At 48.3% G+C, this 13,837-nt stretch overlaps 1 protein-coding gene across 1 annotated transcript in view; it reads right to left on the bottom strand.

The window, feature by feature from the left end:
• Positions 1–13,837, bottom strand: part of NIN (ninein) — a 141,506-nt gene that overhangs the window by 63,230 nt on the left and 64,439 nt on the right. Inside the window, exons 7-9 of the mRNA XM_015420614.1 lie at positions 9,778–9,945; positions 6,863–6,999; positions 1,312–1,452 (exon numbers count right to left, since the gene is read on the bottom strand). Of these exons, the coding sequence (XP_015276100.1) occupies positions 1,312–1,452; positions 6,863–6,999; positions 9,778–9,945 (446 nt within the window). The remainder of the gene's footprint in view (positions 1–1,311; positions 1,453–6,862; positions 7,000–9,777; positions 9,946–13,837) is intronic.

Consider the following 13,837-nt stretch of genomic DNA (forward strand, 5'->3'; position numbering starts at 1 on the left):
GAGCCCCCCACCCCACCCCTCCAGTCCAAAACAGGCCAGTGGCACCTTTAAGACCAAGTTTTATTCAGGTACAAGCTCTCCCTCCCCTGCGAGGACAGATATGCATGCCCCCCCCCAACAGCTAGCAATCCAGACCAGTCCAGTGGAGCCTGAGCGGTGGGTGTTGCCTTCTGACACACTTCTGGGGATGTCAGGGGGTGTGGCATATGCAAAGAAGTTATGCTAATGAGCTCCTGTACCTCTTTTTCTACGAAATGACCCCTGGTTACTGCCACTAGCACTTTAACGGTTATCTACTCGCGAATTGTATCTGCAACGTCTATGAATTTCATGAGGTGTTTTGTATGTAACAGATTTGTGTTTTATTGTATTATAACTTTTCATGTGAGCCGTCCTGAGCCTGCTTCGGCAGGAAGGGTGGGATAAGAACTGAATTAAATAAATAAAATAATGACTCTGCTAGCAAAGTCAACTGAGGGATTTGGTGTTAGGGATCTCTGGGTGACTTCTGGAGACTTCCCAGAATGCCTTCTAGGAGGGCTCCCAGGATGCACCTGCAACCTGGGTGGACCAGGTCAGGAGGGTGGAAGAAGAGATATAAAGTGGGTGGAGACATAGGTGGTGTCAATAAGTTACCCTAGTGCTCTCTTGTGTGCTGGTCCTTGGAAGAGAACAGGCTGCCGAGCTCTGGTCTGCAGGCCAGCCGACATCTTTGACCATGCAGTATGGGGAAGGCCTGCAGGGAGCTGGAAGGTAATGAAAGAGCTTTAGAGAATTTGCAGCTTTCTAAGACTAGGCGCCTACCCTATTGTTAACATCAGTTAGGGTTTGTGTAGAGGAGAGGGAAAGAGGATGCGCTTATAACCACTATTCTTTGGTTCTTCCGTGTGCTGATTTGGGTGTGGTGCTAAAGCATGTTCGTAAACATTTTCTTTTTAAATAAATATTGCACTCTGTGATGCTGGTGGTGGTTCTCTGTACCACATAGTTTCCCTCAGCCGCTGGGACACACTATTGTTTTGCGGGAGGGGTCCCTAGAGTGGGAGGAAAGCAGTCAAGGCACCCAGTGCCAACCCTCCAGAGGGGAACCCCAAAGATGTAATTGGTTCCTGTGGTAACCAGGCACTGGGTAGCAGGAGACCAGAGGCGGGGCCTCAGGTTAAGAAGGGGGGTTAGAAGTCTGCCCCACCTAGCAGGCAAGCCCCAACAGGACTGGTGGCACAGATACCCTAGTGGCAGGAAGTGGGATAGTTCCCTCCAGGAGTTGGCAATCCAACGGAGGGGGTGGACAGACCTGGGAGCAAAACCGACCTCAGGTTGTACTCGTTTCGACGTTCAATGGCAGCATGGTGGTCGTCCACTTCGGAGGCCATCAGCGACTTCAGTTTCTCTGCTTTCTCCAGGTCCAAGCGCAGCTTTGCTTTTTCTCTAACCACCTGGTCCACCCGTTCCCTAAAGAAGGGGGGGGGGATATTCAACCATTGATCGAATCCTCACCAAACCAGCAAAGGACACAAAATGGAGCACGAGCGAACAACTTAGAAGATAGAAATAAAATCCGAAATGGTCTAGGCAGGTTGGAAAGCTGGCATTAAACTAATATTAAATTCAACAAACACAGATGCAAACGTTTTGCATTTTTTTTGGGGGGGGGGAATCAAATGCACAGGTAAAGGATGGGGCACACCTGGCGTGGCAATTTGAGAGCCAGTTTGGTGTTGTGGTTAGGAGCGCGGACTCTAATCTGGGGGAACCGGGTTCGAGTCCCCACTCCTCCACTTGCAGCTGCCGGATGACCTTGGGCAAGCCGTAGTTCGGATAAGAGCTGTCCTTGAAAAAGAGCAGTTTCTGTCAGAGCTCTCTCAGACCCACCTACCTCACAGGGTGTCTGTTGTGGGGAGGGGAAGGGAAAGGAGTTTGTAAGCCCCTCTGAGACTCCTTTGGGTAGTGAAGGGCGGGGTATAAATCCAATCTCCTCTTATTCTTTTACCTCACAGGGAGTCTGTTGTGGGGAGGGGGAGGGGAAGGAGTTTGTAAGCCCCTCTGAGACTCCTTTGGGTAGTGAAGGGCGGGGTATAAATCCAATCTCCTCTTCTTCCTCTTCTGGATGTGTGAAAAGGGTCTCCGGACTGCAGGGTTTTAGGATTCGTTTTGGGAATTCTGAGGCCCCATCCTGGACTTTTGTTCCAGAATCACCACGACCGCCCCGATAGGTGAATGGCCGTTCCCTCGCATGTCACGGCTGGTGTCTCTGCAGTTCCTTCCTCTGGCCACAGCTGACGATGACCGCACCAAGCGGCACTCCTTCACAAGATTTATTTATCCATTTGGTTTTTAGGCCGCCCTTCCCAGAAAGCGGGGCTCAGGGCGGCTGACCGTAAAATTCAATATAATGACATACTGCAGAATACAAGGCTACCAAAACTGAAAAGTTAAAACCTACAATAAAGAACAGTTAATACATAAAAACGCTCTGCTCAGGGTGGCAGAAAAGCGTTTAAGGCTAAAAATTTTCACAGCCTCCTGGGGGGGGAGGAGGATAAGGGGAGTGGGTAGATCACCAGAAGAAGAAGAAGAAGAAGAAGAAGAAGAAGAAGAAGAAGAAGAAGAAGAAGAAGAAGAAGAAGAAGAAGAAGAAGAAGAAGAAGAAGAAGAAGAAGATAGTCATGCCGGCCACATGACCACGGAAACGTCTTCGGACAGCGCTGGCTCCTCGGCTTTGAAACGGAGATGAGCACCACAACCCTAGAGTCGGATTCGACTGGCTCTCCAGCAAGGGAACCTTTACCTTTACCTTGAATGTCTCATATTTCTCCTTTATCTCACTTACTTATAGCAGCGTGCCCTTCTCTCTTTGGGGACCCAAAGCTGTGTAGGTCTTTCTCCTCTCCCCATTTTATTCTCGCAGCCTTGTGAGGACAGGTGAGGCTGAGTGCAGGACTGGGCCAAGGCCACCCAGGGAGCTTCCATGGCAGAGTTGGGGATTCGACCCGGGGTCTCCCTGTTCCTAGCCTGATTCTGCATACCGTACTGGGTCTCAAGACCAACAGAAGTGAAAAAGACAGGTCCCTGCCTCACACTGCTTGCAAGGTACCTGGAGGCGTCATCTCTGTCATATGCTGGGGAGTGGTAAAGGAAGGGAGAGTACAGGAGCATATGGGGGGAGGTGAATGTGGACCAGAGAAGGTTTGGATTGGCAGGAGCCAGCTTCTCATAGAACCACAGAGCTGGAAGAAGAAGAGATTGGATTTAGACCTTGCCTTTCACTACCCGAAGGAGTCTCGGAGCAGCTTAGAATCTCCTTTCCCCATCCCTTCCCACAACAGACACCCTGTGAGGTGGGTGGGGCTGAGAGAGCTCTGACAGAAACTGCTCTTTCAGGAACAGCTGTGCCAGAGCTTGTGACTGACCCAAGGTCACATCAGCAGGTGCAAGTGGAGGACCCACCCTGGGCTCAGCTACTTAATTAAGACTGGTTTATTTATTTTTGTTTCTTTTTTAAAAATCGAATTTATACCCCCCTCCCTCTTCCACAAACGGGACTCAGGGCGGCTAACAGTGTATAAAATACAGTGAATTAAAAAATAAATCAAAAAAATACCGAGATACAATAAATAATCTTTAAAACAGAACACAATGAAAAATCTGTCCCCATCCCACTCTTACACAGTGGCACAATAAGTTGTGGGATTTATATATTATGGCAAAACTCTCGGATAATCTTACGCGCTTTGACAAAATACCCGCTCCTACCTCATTTGTAGCAACTTGGTTCCCTCTTTTAGAGTATTTAACTAATCATACTGATACTCCCAAAGTGATAGATGATTTGTGGCTGTGGTAAATCAAATACTTCTGCTCTATGTAATTGAATATGTACAAAATGTACATGCTTTTCTTTCTCCCAACTGTAAGGTAAAGGTAAAGGTTCCCTTGCTCGAAAGCCAGTCGAATCCGACTCTAGGGTTGCGGTGCTCATCTCCGTTTCAAAGCTGAAGAGTCAGCGCTGTCCAAAGACGTTTCCGTGGTCATGTGGCCAGCATGACTAGACGCCGAGGCACACGGAACGCTGTTACCTTCCCACCGAAGTGGTACCTATTTATCTACTTGCAATTTCTTGCTTTCGAACTGCTAGGTTGGCAGGAGCTGGAACTAGAGACGGGAGCTCACTCCGTCATGCGGCACACCCGGGTCTCGAACTGCTGAACTACCGACCTTCCACAGCCTGCAGTTCAGCGTCTTAACCCCTTGAGCCACCGCAGCTCCTCTCCCAACTGTACTGACAATAATTTACCCTAAAAAATTTTCATTGAACAAGAACACACTACTCTCAGTAGGAAGAATCGACTTAAGTATTATAGTTTATTGCTTAACTTTATATGTTAAACTGTTTCAAATGCAAAATGTTCAAATGTACACTTAATGTTATAATGTTTGTATTTTGTTGTACTACTTGAAAATTAATAAAATATGTCGTGGAAAAAAAAGAAAGCTGTCCCCATTAAAATCTATCCACTATCAAGCAGGGTAGGATGCCTGAAGGTGAACACGCAGCCGAAGAATGCCACCTGGGTCACAATCACCCAAAGACCGCCCCAAAAAGAGCAGCCTCGCATGCCCTGCGGAACCTTGGGAGGTCTCTCAAGAAGAAGAGAGAAGAGATCGGATTTATACCCCGCTCTTCACTACCCAAAGGTGTCTCAGAGTGGCTTACAAACTCCTTTCCCTCCCCCTCCCCACAACAGACACCCTGTGAGGTGGGTGGGGCTGAGAGAGCTCTGACAGAAACTGCTCTTTTTCAAGGACAGCTGTGCCAGATCTATGGCTTGCCCAAGGTCATCCAGCCAGGTGCAAGTGGAGGAGTGGGGAATCAAACCCGGTTCTCCCAGATTAGAGTCCGCACACTTAACCACGACACCAAACTGGCTCTCTCAAGGCACTCACCTCTTTGGGCAGCTGGTTCCACAGGACAGGGGCCGCCACTGAGAAGGCCCTCGACCTCGTTGACACAAGGCGGACAGTTTGTGGACCAGGGACCTTCAATAAATGCCGAGATTGAGATCAGAGAAGTCGGGAAGGATCATGCTGGGAGAGGCGGTCCCAAATGTATGAGGGTCCCAGGCCATTTGGGGGTGGGGTTTCAATGTTGATTAATGGTTCCGGGCTTCACCAGTCTGCTGGGGGGGGGGGTCAAGCATGATTGGTGTGTGCAGAGAGGCATTCCCAGGTCCTGCCTAAGGTAGCCAACTTCCAGGGGGTGGCTGGAGGTCTCCCAGAACCACAACCAGCGTTCCCTCTAAGCTGAGTTAGTGTGAGCTTGCTCACAGTTTTTTAGCCTCTGGCTCACAGGTTTCTGTCCGAGCTCGGGAAGGAGGGCTCCAGAGCAAACTAATTGATGCAGGAGTGTCTGGACCAAGGACAAACACTCCCCCGTTCTCAGGCGCTGAGCTCACAGCCACCTGGGTCCTTGGGGTTCTCACTGGGTCCTGGTCCTTTGCTGAGGCTCTGGGTTCCTCTCGAGGATGCAGACAGACACTCCCGGCGTGGTAGGTTAAAAAATACCTCTGCATTTATTTGAATCCTTCAAATAACAAAGAGTGTTTGCTCAGAAGAAACCACTCACAAATTACAGCAATGGCAAAAAAAAAACAACGACGCTATACTTGCACTGGGCAGAGGCTGAGCCTGAAGCATTAACTCCTTGGTGGCTTCGTTCACTGGGGTAATCTTGCGACCTGGCTTTCTCACCCGAAGGCTTAAGAAAGAGAGTCCACTCCCACGGGCACAGTCCGCAGCCTTTCAGCTTGAAGTCCCGGAGGCCTCAGCCTCTGTTTGTTTCTTATGTGACTACTGCCCAGTTAGGTAGCCACCTCCTGCCAATCAGGGCATAGTCAGATTTCCCCCCGGTTGTTAGCTGGCAGCCAGGTAAAGGCATCTTATGCAGCTGGTCAAGGCCACCAGGTGTTTTTAATTAACGCTCAGCCCAAACAGGCTGCAACCAACCTGTGAAAACGTACAGCTTGGTCGCATTAATGAAAGCCTGAGAACTGTAAATTCTAATCCTTCCAAGGAGCCCAATCGCTCGCTCACAACTTTCGTGCCGGTCGCTTGCAGAGTAGAATTTTTGCTCACAAGACTCCACGGCTTAGAGGGAGCATTGATGACAACTGGTCTCCAGGCTACAGAGATCAGCTTCCCCAGGAGAAAATGGATGCTTTGGAGGGCGGACTCTCTGGCATGGTACCCCACTGAGGTCTCTGGTTTGGTGTGGTGGTTAAGTGTGTGGGCTCTAATCTGGGAGAACGGGGTTTGATTCCCCACTCCTCCACTTGTACCTGGCTGGATGACCTTGGGCAAGCCATAGTTCTTATAAGAGCGGTCCTTGAAAAAGAGCAGTTTGTGTCAGAGTTCTCTCAGCCCCACCTACCTCACAGGGTGTCTGTTGTGGGGAGGGGAAGGGAGAGGAGTTTGTAAGCCGCTCTGAGACTCTTTTGGGTAGTGAAGGGCGGGGTATAAATCCAATCTCTTCTTCTCCTCTGGATCCTCAGGCTCCATCCCCAAATTTCCAGGGATTTCCCAAACCAGAGTTGGCAACCCTAGGTCTGCCACTCCCGCACCCCACTTTCAGAGAGGAATCCCCTTCTGCTGGAGATGAAAGCTGTTTTCCCAAGCCTTTCAAGACCATTTTGTTCAGCATTCATAATAAAGCCGTTTATGGAGCTTTCTGAGGGCAGATATCGTTTTTCGGGAAGCTGATTTGTCTAATTTGTCTGAAATCTCTTGTTGCTCATCTGAAAATGTTGTGAAAACTCACTGTGGAAATTTAAGGGAATAAAATCACACACACACACCCAATACTTACATCAGATGCCTGATCTCCGTTTTGAAACTCGCGAGCGCCGCCTGGTAGATCCCATTCTTCGTTACGAGGAGCTCGTTTTCCAGGGCCAGTGTGAGCTCGCTCAGGTTAACTTTCCCATCCAAGCTGAAATCTAAGGCCTGTCGGAAAAGCAAGATGCAAAGATGGCCCCTTGTTTAAAGACACCTTTGTCCTTTGAGCAGGTTATGATCGGAGCTTCTAAACAACTGTGCAGTAGATTCAGGGGGTTAGCCGTGCTGGTCTAAGGCAGCAGAACAAAGGATCGTCTTAAAGGTGTCACTGGACCCGGACTTTGTTTCCATGGCCAGAAAAGAAATGTAAACAGTGAAAAATTCCTTGTATTCAACATGCTATTCCATCATGAGAGCCATTGTGGAGAAGAAGAAGAAGAGGAGGAGGAGGAGGAGGAGATTGGATTTCTACCCTGCCCTTCCCTACGCAAAGGAGTCTCAGAGCGGCTTACAAACTCCTTTCCCTTCCCCTCCCCACAACAGGCACCCTGTGCGGTAGGTGGGGCTGAGAGAGCTCTTTGGAGGACTGCTCTTGAGAGAACAGCTCTGACAGGACTATGGCTTGCCCAAGGTCATCCAGCAGCTGCAAGTGGAGGAGTGGGGAATCAAACCCAGGAGGAGGAGGAGGAGATTAGATTTATACCCTGCCCTTCACTACGGACTCTCAGAGCGGCTTACAATCTCTTTTCCCTTCCCCTCCACACAACGGGCACCCTGGGAGGTAGGTGGGACTGAGAGAGCTCTGAGAGGACTGCTCCTGAGAGAACAGCTCTGAGAGAACTTGTGACTGACCCAAGGTAACCCCAGCAGCTGCATGTGGAGGAGTGGGGAATCAAACCTGGTTCTCCCAGATTAGAGTCCGCGCTCCTGACCACTACACCAAACTTGCTTCTGAGACCTGACAAGATCAGGCGACCCTGGGGCTATCCAGGTCAGGGCTAGGCTGAGAGTAATATGACTGACCCAAGGTCACCCAGCAAACTTCCATGGCATGAGTGGGGATTCGAACCTGTTCTTGAAAAAGAGCAGTTTCTGTCAGAGCTCTCTCAGCCCCAACTCCCTCACAGAGTGTCTGTTGTGGGGAGGGGAAGGGAAAAGAGATTGTAAGAAAGAAAGAGAGAAAGGAGGAAAGAAGGAGGGAAAGAGGGAAAGAGGGAGAGAAGGAAATAAGGAAGGAAAGGAGAGAAGGAAAGGAGGGCTGCTTCTTGCTCTTCGTGGCCCAGGGCTGCTGGGAGCAGGGGGTGTGGCTTGTTGCATGTGCCCGCTCCCTGGCCTCTTTACTGCCGGAGCTCCGCTCCTGTGCGCTCCTGCAGGAAATGACCCCTGGTCACACCAGAGAATCTCTCCAGAAGAAACTGAAGGGGGGGGGCATTTTTGTACAGAGTACCCAGCATAATATTAACAAAGTTTTGCTACTATACTACTCGTAAATACATGCTGTCACAAAGCAGGATAGGGATGAGAAAGTCTTGAGACGAAGAAGTGAAAATAGGGGGGGGGGAGAAAAATTAGGTGAAGGGAGACAGAAATGAATGAGAAATGTGCGGAAAAGAGGGAGAGATTAAGAGAGGGAAAGGTTATCTTGCTGCAACACCCTAAACTACTGCTTTGCAAGACCTGGCTGAGCTTGGTGCAAGGAAAGGGAGAGAGAAAGGCCAGATGATTGGAGAAAATGACATGCAATTACTGTAGCAGCTATCAGCACGATCTATTAAGGAAGTTTGCTTGAGTCTTGGAGAATAGGGAAGCTCAGCCGATCCTAGAGCTTTTTGTTCTGCTCAGACTTCCCTGCGCCCCAAGGGGCTGCAGCCAGAACTGCATCTTAAAAAATAAAAGGGACGAGGTTCGGATGGAGGGCTTCAAGGGCCCAATTCAAAGGCCTTCCTTAAATTGCCCCTCTACCCCCTTGGTACGCCACTGCAACTCTCCTAATTGGTTACCTAATGAGTGACAATAAAATATTGCATTATCTCAGAAAGAGCAGAATTATGACACCAAACCCGGCATGTATTTATCTTAACGAATGGCCTCAAGTGTCTCCAACGGATTGTGGAAAATGAAAAGTTGTGCGTGTCTTCCCAGTAGAATGGAAAAGTTCTGGAAATTATGCCTGTGATGCCAGGAGCCTGGCAGAATAAGGCTGCGGTCACACGGAGCATTAGCCATGCTACAGATTTTCCGGGCGCGATGACAGCGCCACATCTGGGAAGCGTAGAGCTCCCGTGGCGAACCCGAGGCTTCCTGCCGAAGATGTGGGGTAAAAAACTAGTACCTCCGAGGTACTAGTTTCCGGAAACCGCGGGGCAAGGGCGGGCGCCTGATGGCGTTTCCGGTGGTAGGTCGTGGCATCTGGCGCCCGCCCATGTCCCCTCGCATAAAGGTGTTTTTTTCCCAAGTCTCCACGGGATGCGCACAAGCACCCAACGGCGCATGCACACACTTCGTTTAAAAACAAACAACACAGCCCCCTCCTCTTTTCCATACCCCCCCCACTCCTGGCTCGGCCTGCTCGCGAGAAACTCTCTGCACCGGGCGGCAGAGGGGGAGGTGCAGGGGGGGCATGGCGGGAGGGCGGCCCGGCTGAAGCTCCTCCTGGAGGGGACCGGACGGAGGACACAGTTTGCATTCCTCTGCAGCCCTGCTAGAGAGGCTGCTTCTTTGCCGTGCCGCAGGATTGTCCTGTGATTGGCACCTCCCCCCTAACCACGGGACCTCTACGGACCTCTGATCGCGCAACCGCGCGTTATTTTGCTCCGGGCCAAACAGCCATGCTCCCCCCCCCCCGCATTTTCCTGCCCGTGTGACTCCCAAGACACATCAGGGGGATGGATTAAATTTCACTAACTTCCGAGGTGTCTGAACATCCGATGGCAAAGAAAGGGTTACCTTCAAGATCTCATGGCTGTTCTCTATTCCCTCTTCATGCCAGGCATCAAGGATTCGATCCACCTCAGCGCATCCCATCCCATCGTCCAGGCTGGAGAACACCCGAAAGCTGATTGTGGTCGTCATGGCCGACGTTGTTGTGTTGCGTCTTCCGCTCTCGTCGAAGGACTGCAGGGGGAGGGGATCAGATTGCAAGAAAGTCTTTGACATCCCTGTCTGTTGCCGGGATTTGAAGGGATGTTAGTGGATGACCCTCGTCCCCTCCTTGGGGAGACCCAACCCACAGAATGCTGGATTCAGATCTGACAGTCTTGAGTTCAAATTATATTGCTGAAAAAGTTCACTAAGATATATACAAAAATATTCAATGAAAAATATTCAAATTTCCATGATGTAATTTAATACTTGTTTTCAACAGGTGCCAACAGATGTACAGCACAGGAACAGGACGAACACTTCTCGAGTGTATCTGCGTTCGTTTCGAGAATGGTCTTTGTCAAACTTCAATTTTCAATGAACTTCTCACAATTTAATTCACCACAAGGGTATCCATACGTTCAGAATGGCTCACACAGCTCCTACATACACAAATTCTTTCCCATGGACAACAACTTGTAATAAAGCTTTTTGTAAATTGACCATACTGTGCATGATGCAATGGTTAGTTTGGTGTAGGGGTTAGGAGCGCGGACTGGGTTTGATTCCCCACTCCTCCACATGCAGCTGCTGGTGTGACCCTGGGTCAGTCATAAGAACATAAGAACATAAGAGACGCCAATGTTGGATCAGGCCAAAGGCCCATCCAGTCCAACACTCTGTGTCACACAGTGGCCAGAAATACCAGTGCCATCAGGAGGTCCAGCAGTGGGGCCAGGACATTAGAAGCCCTCCCACTGTTGACCCCCCCCAAGCACCAAGAAGACAGAGCATCACTTGCCCCAGAGCCCCTAGCTATACCTTGTGGCTAATAGCCACTGATGGACCTCTGCTCCATATGCTTATCTAATTCCCTTTTGAAGCCGTCCATGCTCGTAGCACCCACCACTTCCTGTGGCAGTGAATTCCAAGTGTTAATCACTCTTTGGGTGAAGAAGTACTTCCTTTTATCCGTTCTAACCCGACCGCTCTGCAGTTTCATGGAGTGCCCACGAGTTCTTGTATTGTGAGAAAGGGAGAAAAGTACCTCTTTCTCTACCTGCTCTTTCCCATGCATAATCTTATAAACCTCGATCATGTCACCCCTCAGTCGTCTTTTCTCCAAGCTAAAGAGCCCTAAGCGCTTTAACCTTTCCTCATAGGGAAAGTGTTCCAACCCTTTTATCATTCGAGTTGCCCTTTTCTGCACTTTTTCCAAAGCTATAATATCCTTTTTAAGGTGTGGTGACCAGAACTGCACACAGTATTCCAAATGAGGTCTCACCATTGATTTATATAGGGGCATTATTATATTGGCTGATCTGTTTTCAATACCCTTCCTAATAATCCCCAGCATAGCATTGGCCTTCTTTATTGCAGTCACACACTGTCTCGACATTTTCAGTGAGTTATCCACTACAACTCCAAGATCTCTCTCTTGCTCAGTCTCTGCCAGTTCAGACCCCATCAATGTGTATTTATATTTAGGATTTTTGGCTCCAATGTGCATCACCTTGCACTTGGCCACATTGAACCCCATTTGCCATGTTGACGCCCACTCGCCCATCCTTGACAGATCCCCTTGGAGTGCCTCACAATCCTCACTGGTTTTCACCACCCTGAACAACTTTGTATCATCCGCAAATTTAGCCACTTCACTGCTTACTCCCATCTCCAAATCATTAATGAACAAGTTAAAAAGCAGTGGACCAAGTACTGATCCCTGCGGTACCCCACTGCTTACCACCCTCCACTGAGAAAATTGCCCACCTACACTCACTCTCTGTTTTCTATGAACTAGCCAGTTTTTGATCCATAAAAGGACTTGTCCTTCTATCCCATGATTTTTGAGCTTACTTAGGAGCCTTTGATGAGGAACTTTATCAAAAGCTTTCTGGAAGTCAAGGTAAATAATATCTATTGGATCCCCCTTGTCCACATGTTTGTTCACCCCCTCAAAGAACACTAACAGGTTAGTGAGACAAGATCTTCCCTTACAGAAACCGTGCTGAGTCTGCCTCAATAGGTTTTGTTCATCTATGTGCCTACTAATTCTTTCCTTAATAATGGTTTCCACCAATTTACCCGGTATCGACGTCAGACTGACTGGCCTGTAATTTCCCGGATCTCCTCTGGAACCCTTTTTAAAGATGGGAGTGACATTAGCTACCTTCCAATCCTCAGGAATGGAGGCAGATTTTAAGGAAAGATTACATATCTTTGTCAGGAGATCTACAAGTTCACATTTGAGTTCTTTCAGAACTCTCGGATGTATGCCATCTGGGCCTGGTGATTTTTCAGTTTTTAAGTTGTCTATCAGTTTTAGGACCTCCTCTCTCGTCACCTCAATCTGACTCAGGTCTTTCAACACCCCTCCTGAAATCAGTGGTTCTGGAGTGGGCAAGCACTTCTCATCTTCCACAGTGAAGACGGAGGCAAAAAATGCATTTAGCTTCTCAGCCATTTCCCTATCATCCTTCAATACTCCTTTTACCCCTTGGTCGTCCAAGGGCCCCACTGCCTCCCTGGCTGGTTTCCTGTTTCTAATGTATTTGAAGAAAGTTTTATTGTTGGTTTTTACGTTTTTTGCTATATGCTCCTCATATTCCCTTTTTGCCTGCCTGACCTCAGACTTGCATTTTATTTGCCATAGCCTGTGTTCCGTTTTATCAGCCTCACTGTGACTAGCTTTCCACTGCTTAAAGGAATTCTTTTTACTTTTTACAGCCTCCATTACTCTGTTTGTTAACCATGCAGGCTTTTTCCTATACCTGTTTGTGCCTTTCCTAACCTGCGGAATATATATTTTTTGAGCTTCTAGGATCGTAGTTTTAAATAGATCCCAAGCTTCCCCAATTGTTTTGACCCTTTCTACTTTTCCTTTCAGTTTCCTCCCCACGTGTCCCCTCATATCAGAGAAATTACCCCTTTTAAAGTTAAAAATGGTTGTGTGAGTCTTTTTGGCCAATTCTCTATTTGTACAAATGATGAACTCAACAACATTATGATCACTGTTTCCAAGCGGTGCAATCACTTTTACATCTCTCACCAGGTCTTGAGTGTTACTTAGGACCAAATCAAGGATCGCCTCTCCCCTGGTAGGTTCCGTGACCATCTGCTCCATAGCACAGTCATTTAGAGTGTCTAGAAACTCAATCTCTTTCTCCCGGCTAGAACACATATTGACCCAATCAATGTGTGGGTAGTTAAAATCACCTATTATTACACAGTGTTTTTGTCTAGTTGCTATCTTTAAGGCATTCATCATTTTATAATCCTCCTCTATCTTTTGATCTGGTGGGCGATAACAAACTCCCAGTGTTAAGTTTCCTTTTGGCCCCCCTATTTCAACCCATAGAACTTCCAGAAGCGAATCCAATTCACTTAGCCTCTCAATCTTTCTAGACTTTATACCCTCTCTGACATACAGAGCTACCCCACCTCCAACCCTTCCCCCATCTATCACCTGTCTACTGACCACCGAAAACTGGCCTTTAACCCATTGTACCATTAGGCCACAATTTTATAGCCAATTTATGCTCCTCCAAGCAGTACCCATTGTTTTAATTGTTATAATGTTTTATTGTGTTTTAATGTTTTATACTGAAATTGTATTTATTTCAACGATGTTACCCGCCCTGATCCCGCCCGTGGGATGGGCAGGATATAAATGCAAGTAATAAATAAAGGAGATTGTAAACCGCTCTGAGATTCCTTCGGGTAGTGAAGGATGGGGTATAAATCTAATCTCTCTTCTTCTTCTTCTAGATATATAGCTGTCAATGCATAGGGCTTGGATTAGGAAGAACCTGACTCTGTCTAGCACATCCTCTTAAACTGCCTGCTGTCTACTCAGCTTCATTTACACCTGACTAGCCCTCTCCTTCAACTCTCTAAGGCTACAACCAGGGGTCAATTCCTGCCG

This window comes from Gekko japonicus, unplaced genomic scaffold (genome assembly GCF_001447785.1).
Source record: "Gekko japonicus isolate JY-2015 unplaced genomic scaffold, Gekko_japonicus_V1.1 scaffold908, whole genome shotgun sequence".
NCBI classification, from domain to species: Eukaryota; Metazoa; Chordata; class Lepidosauria; order Squamata; family Gekkonidae; genus Gekko; species Gekko japonicus.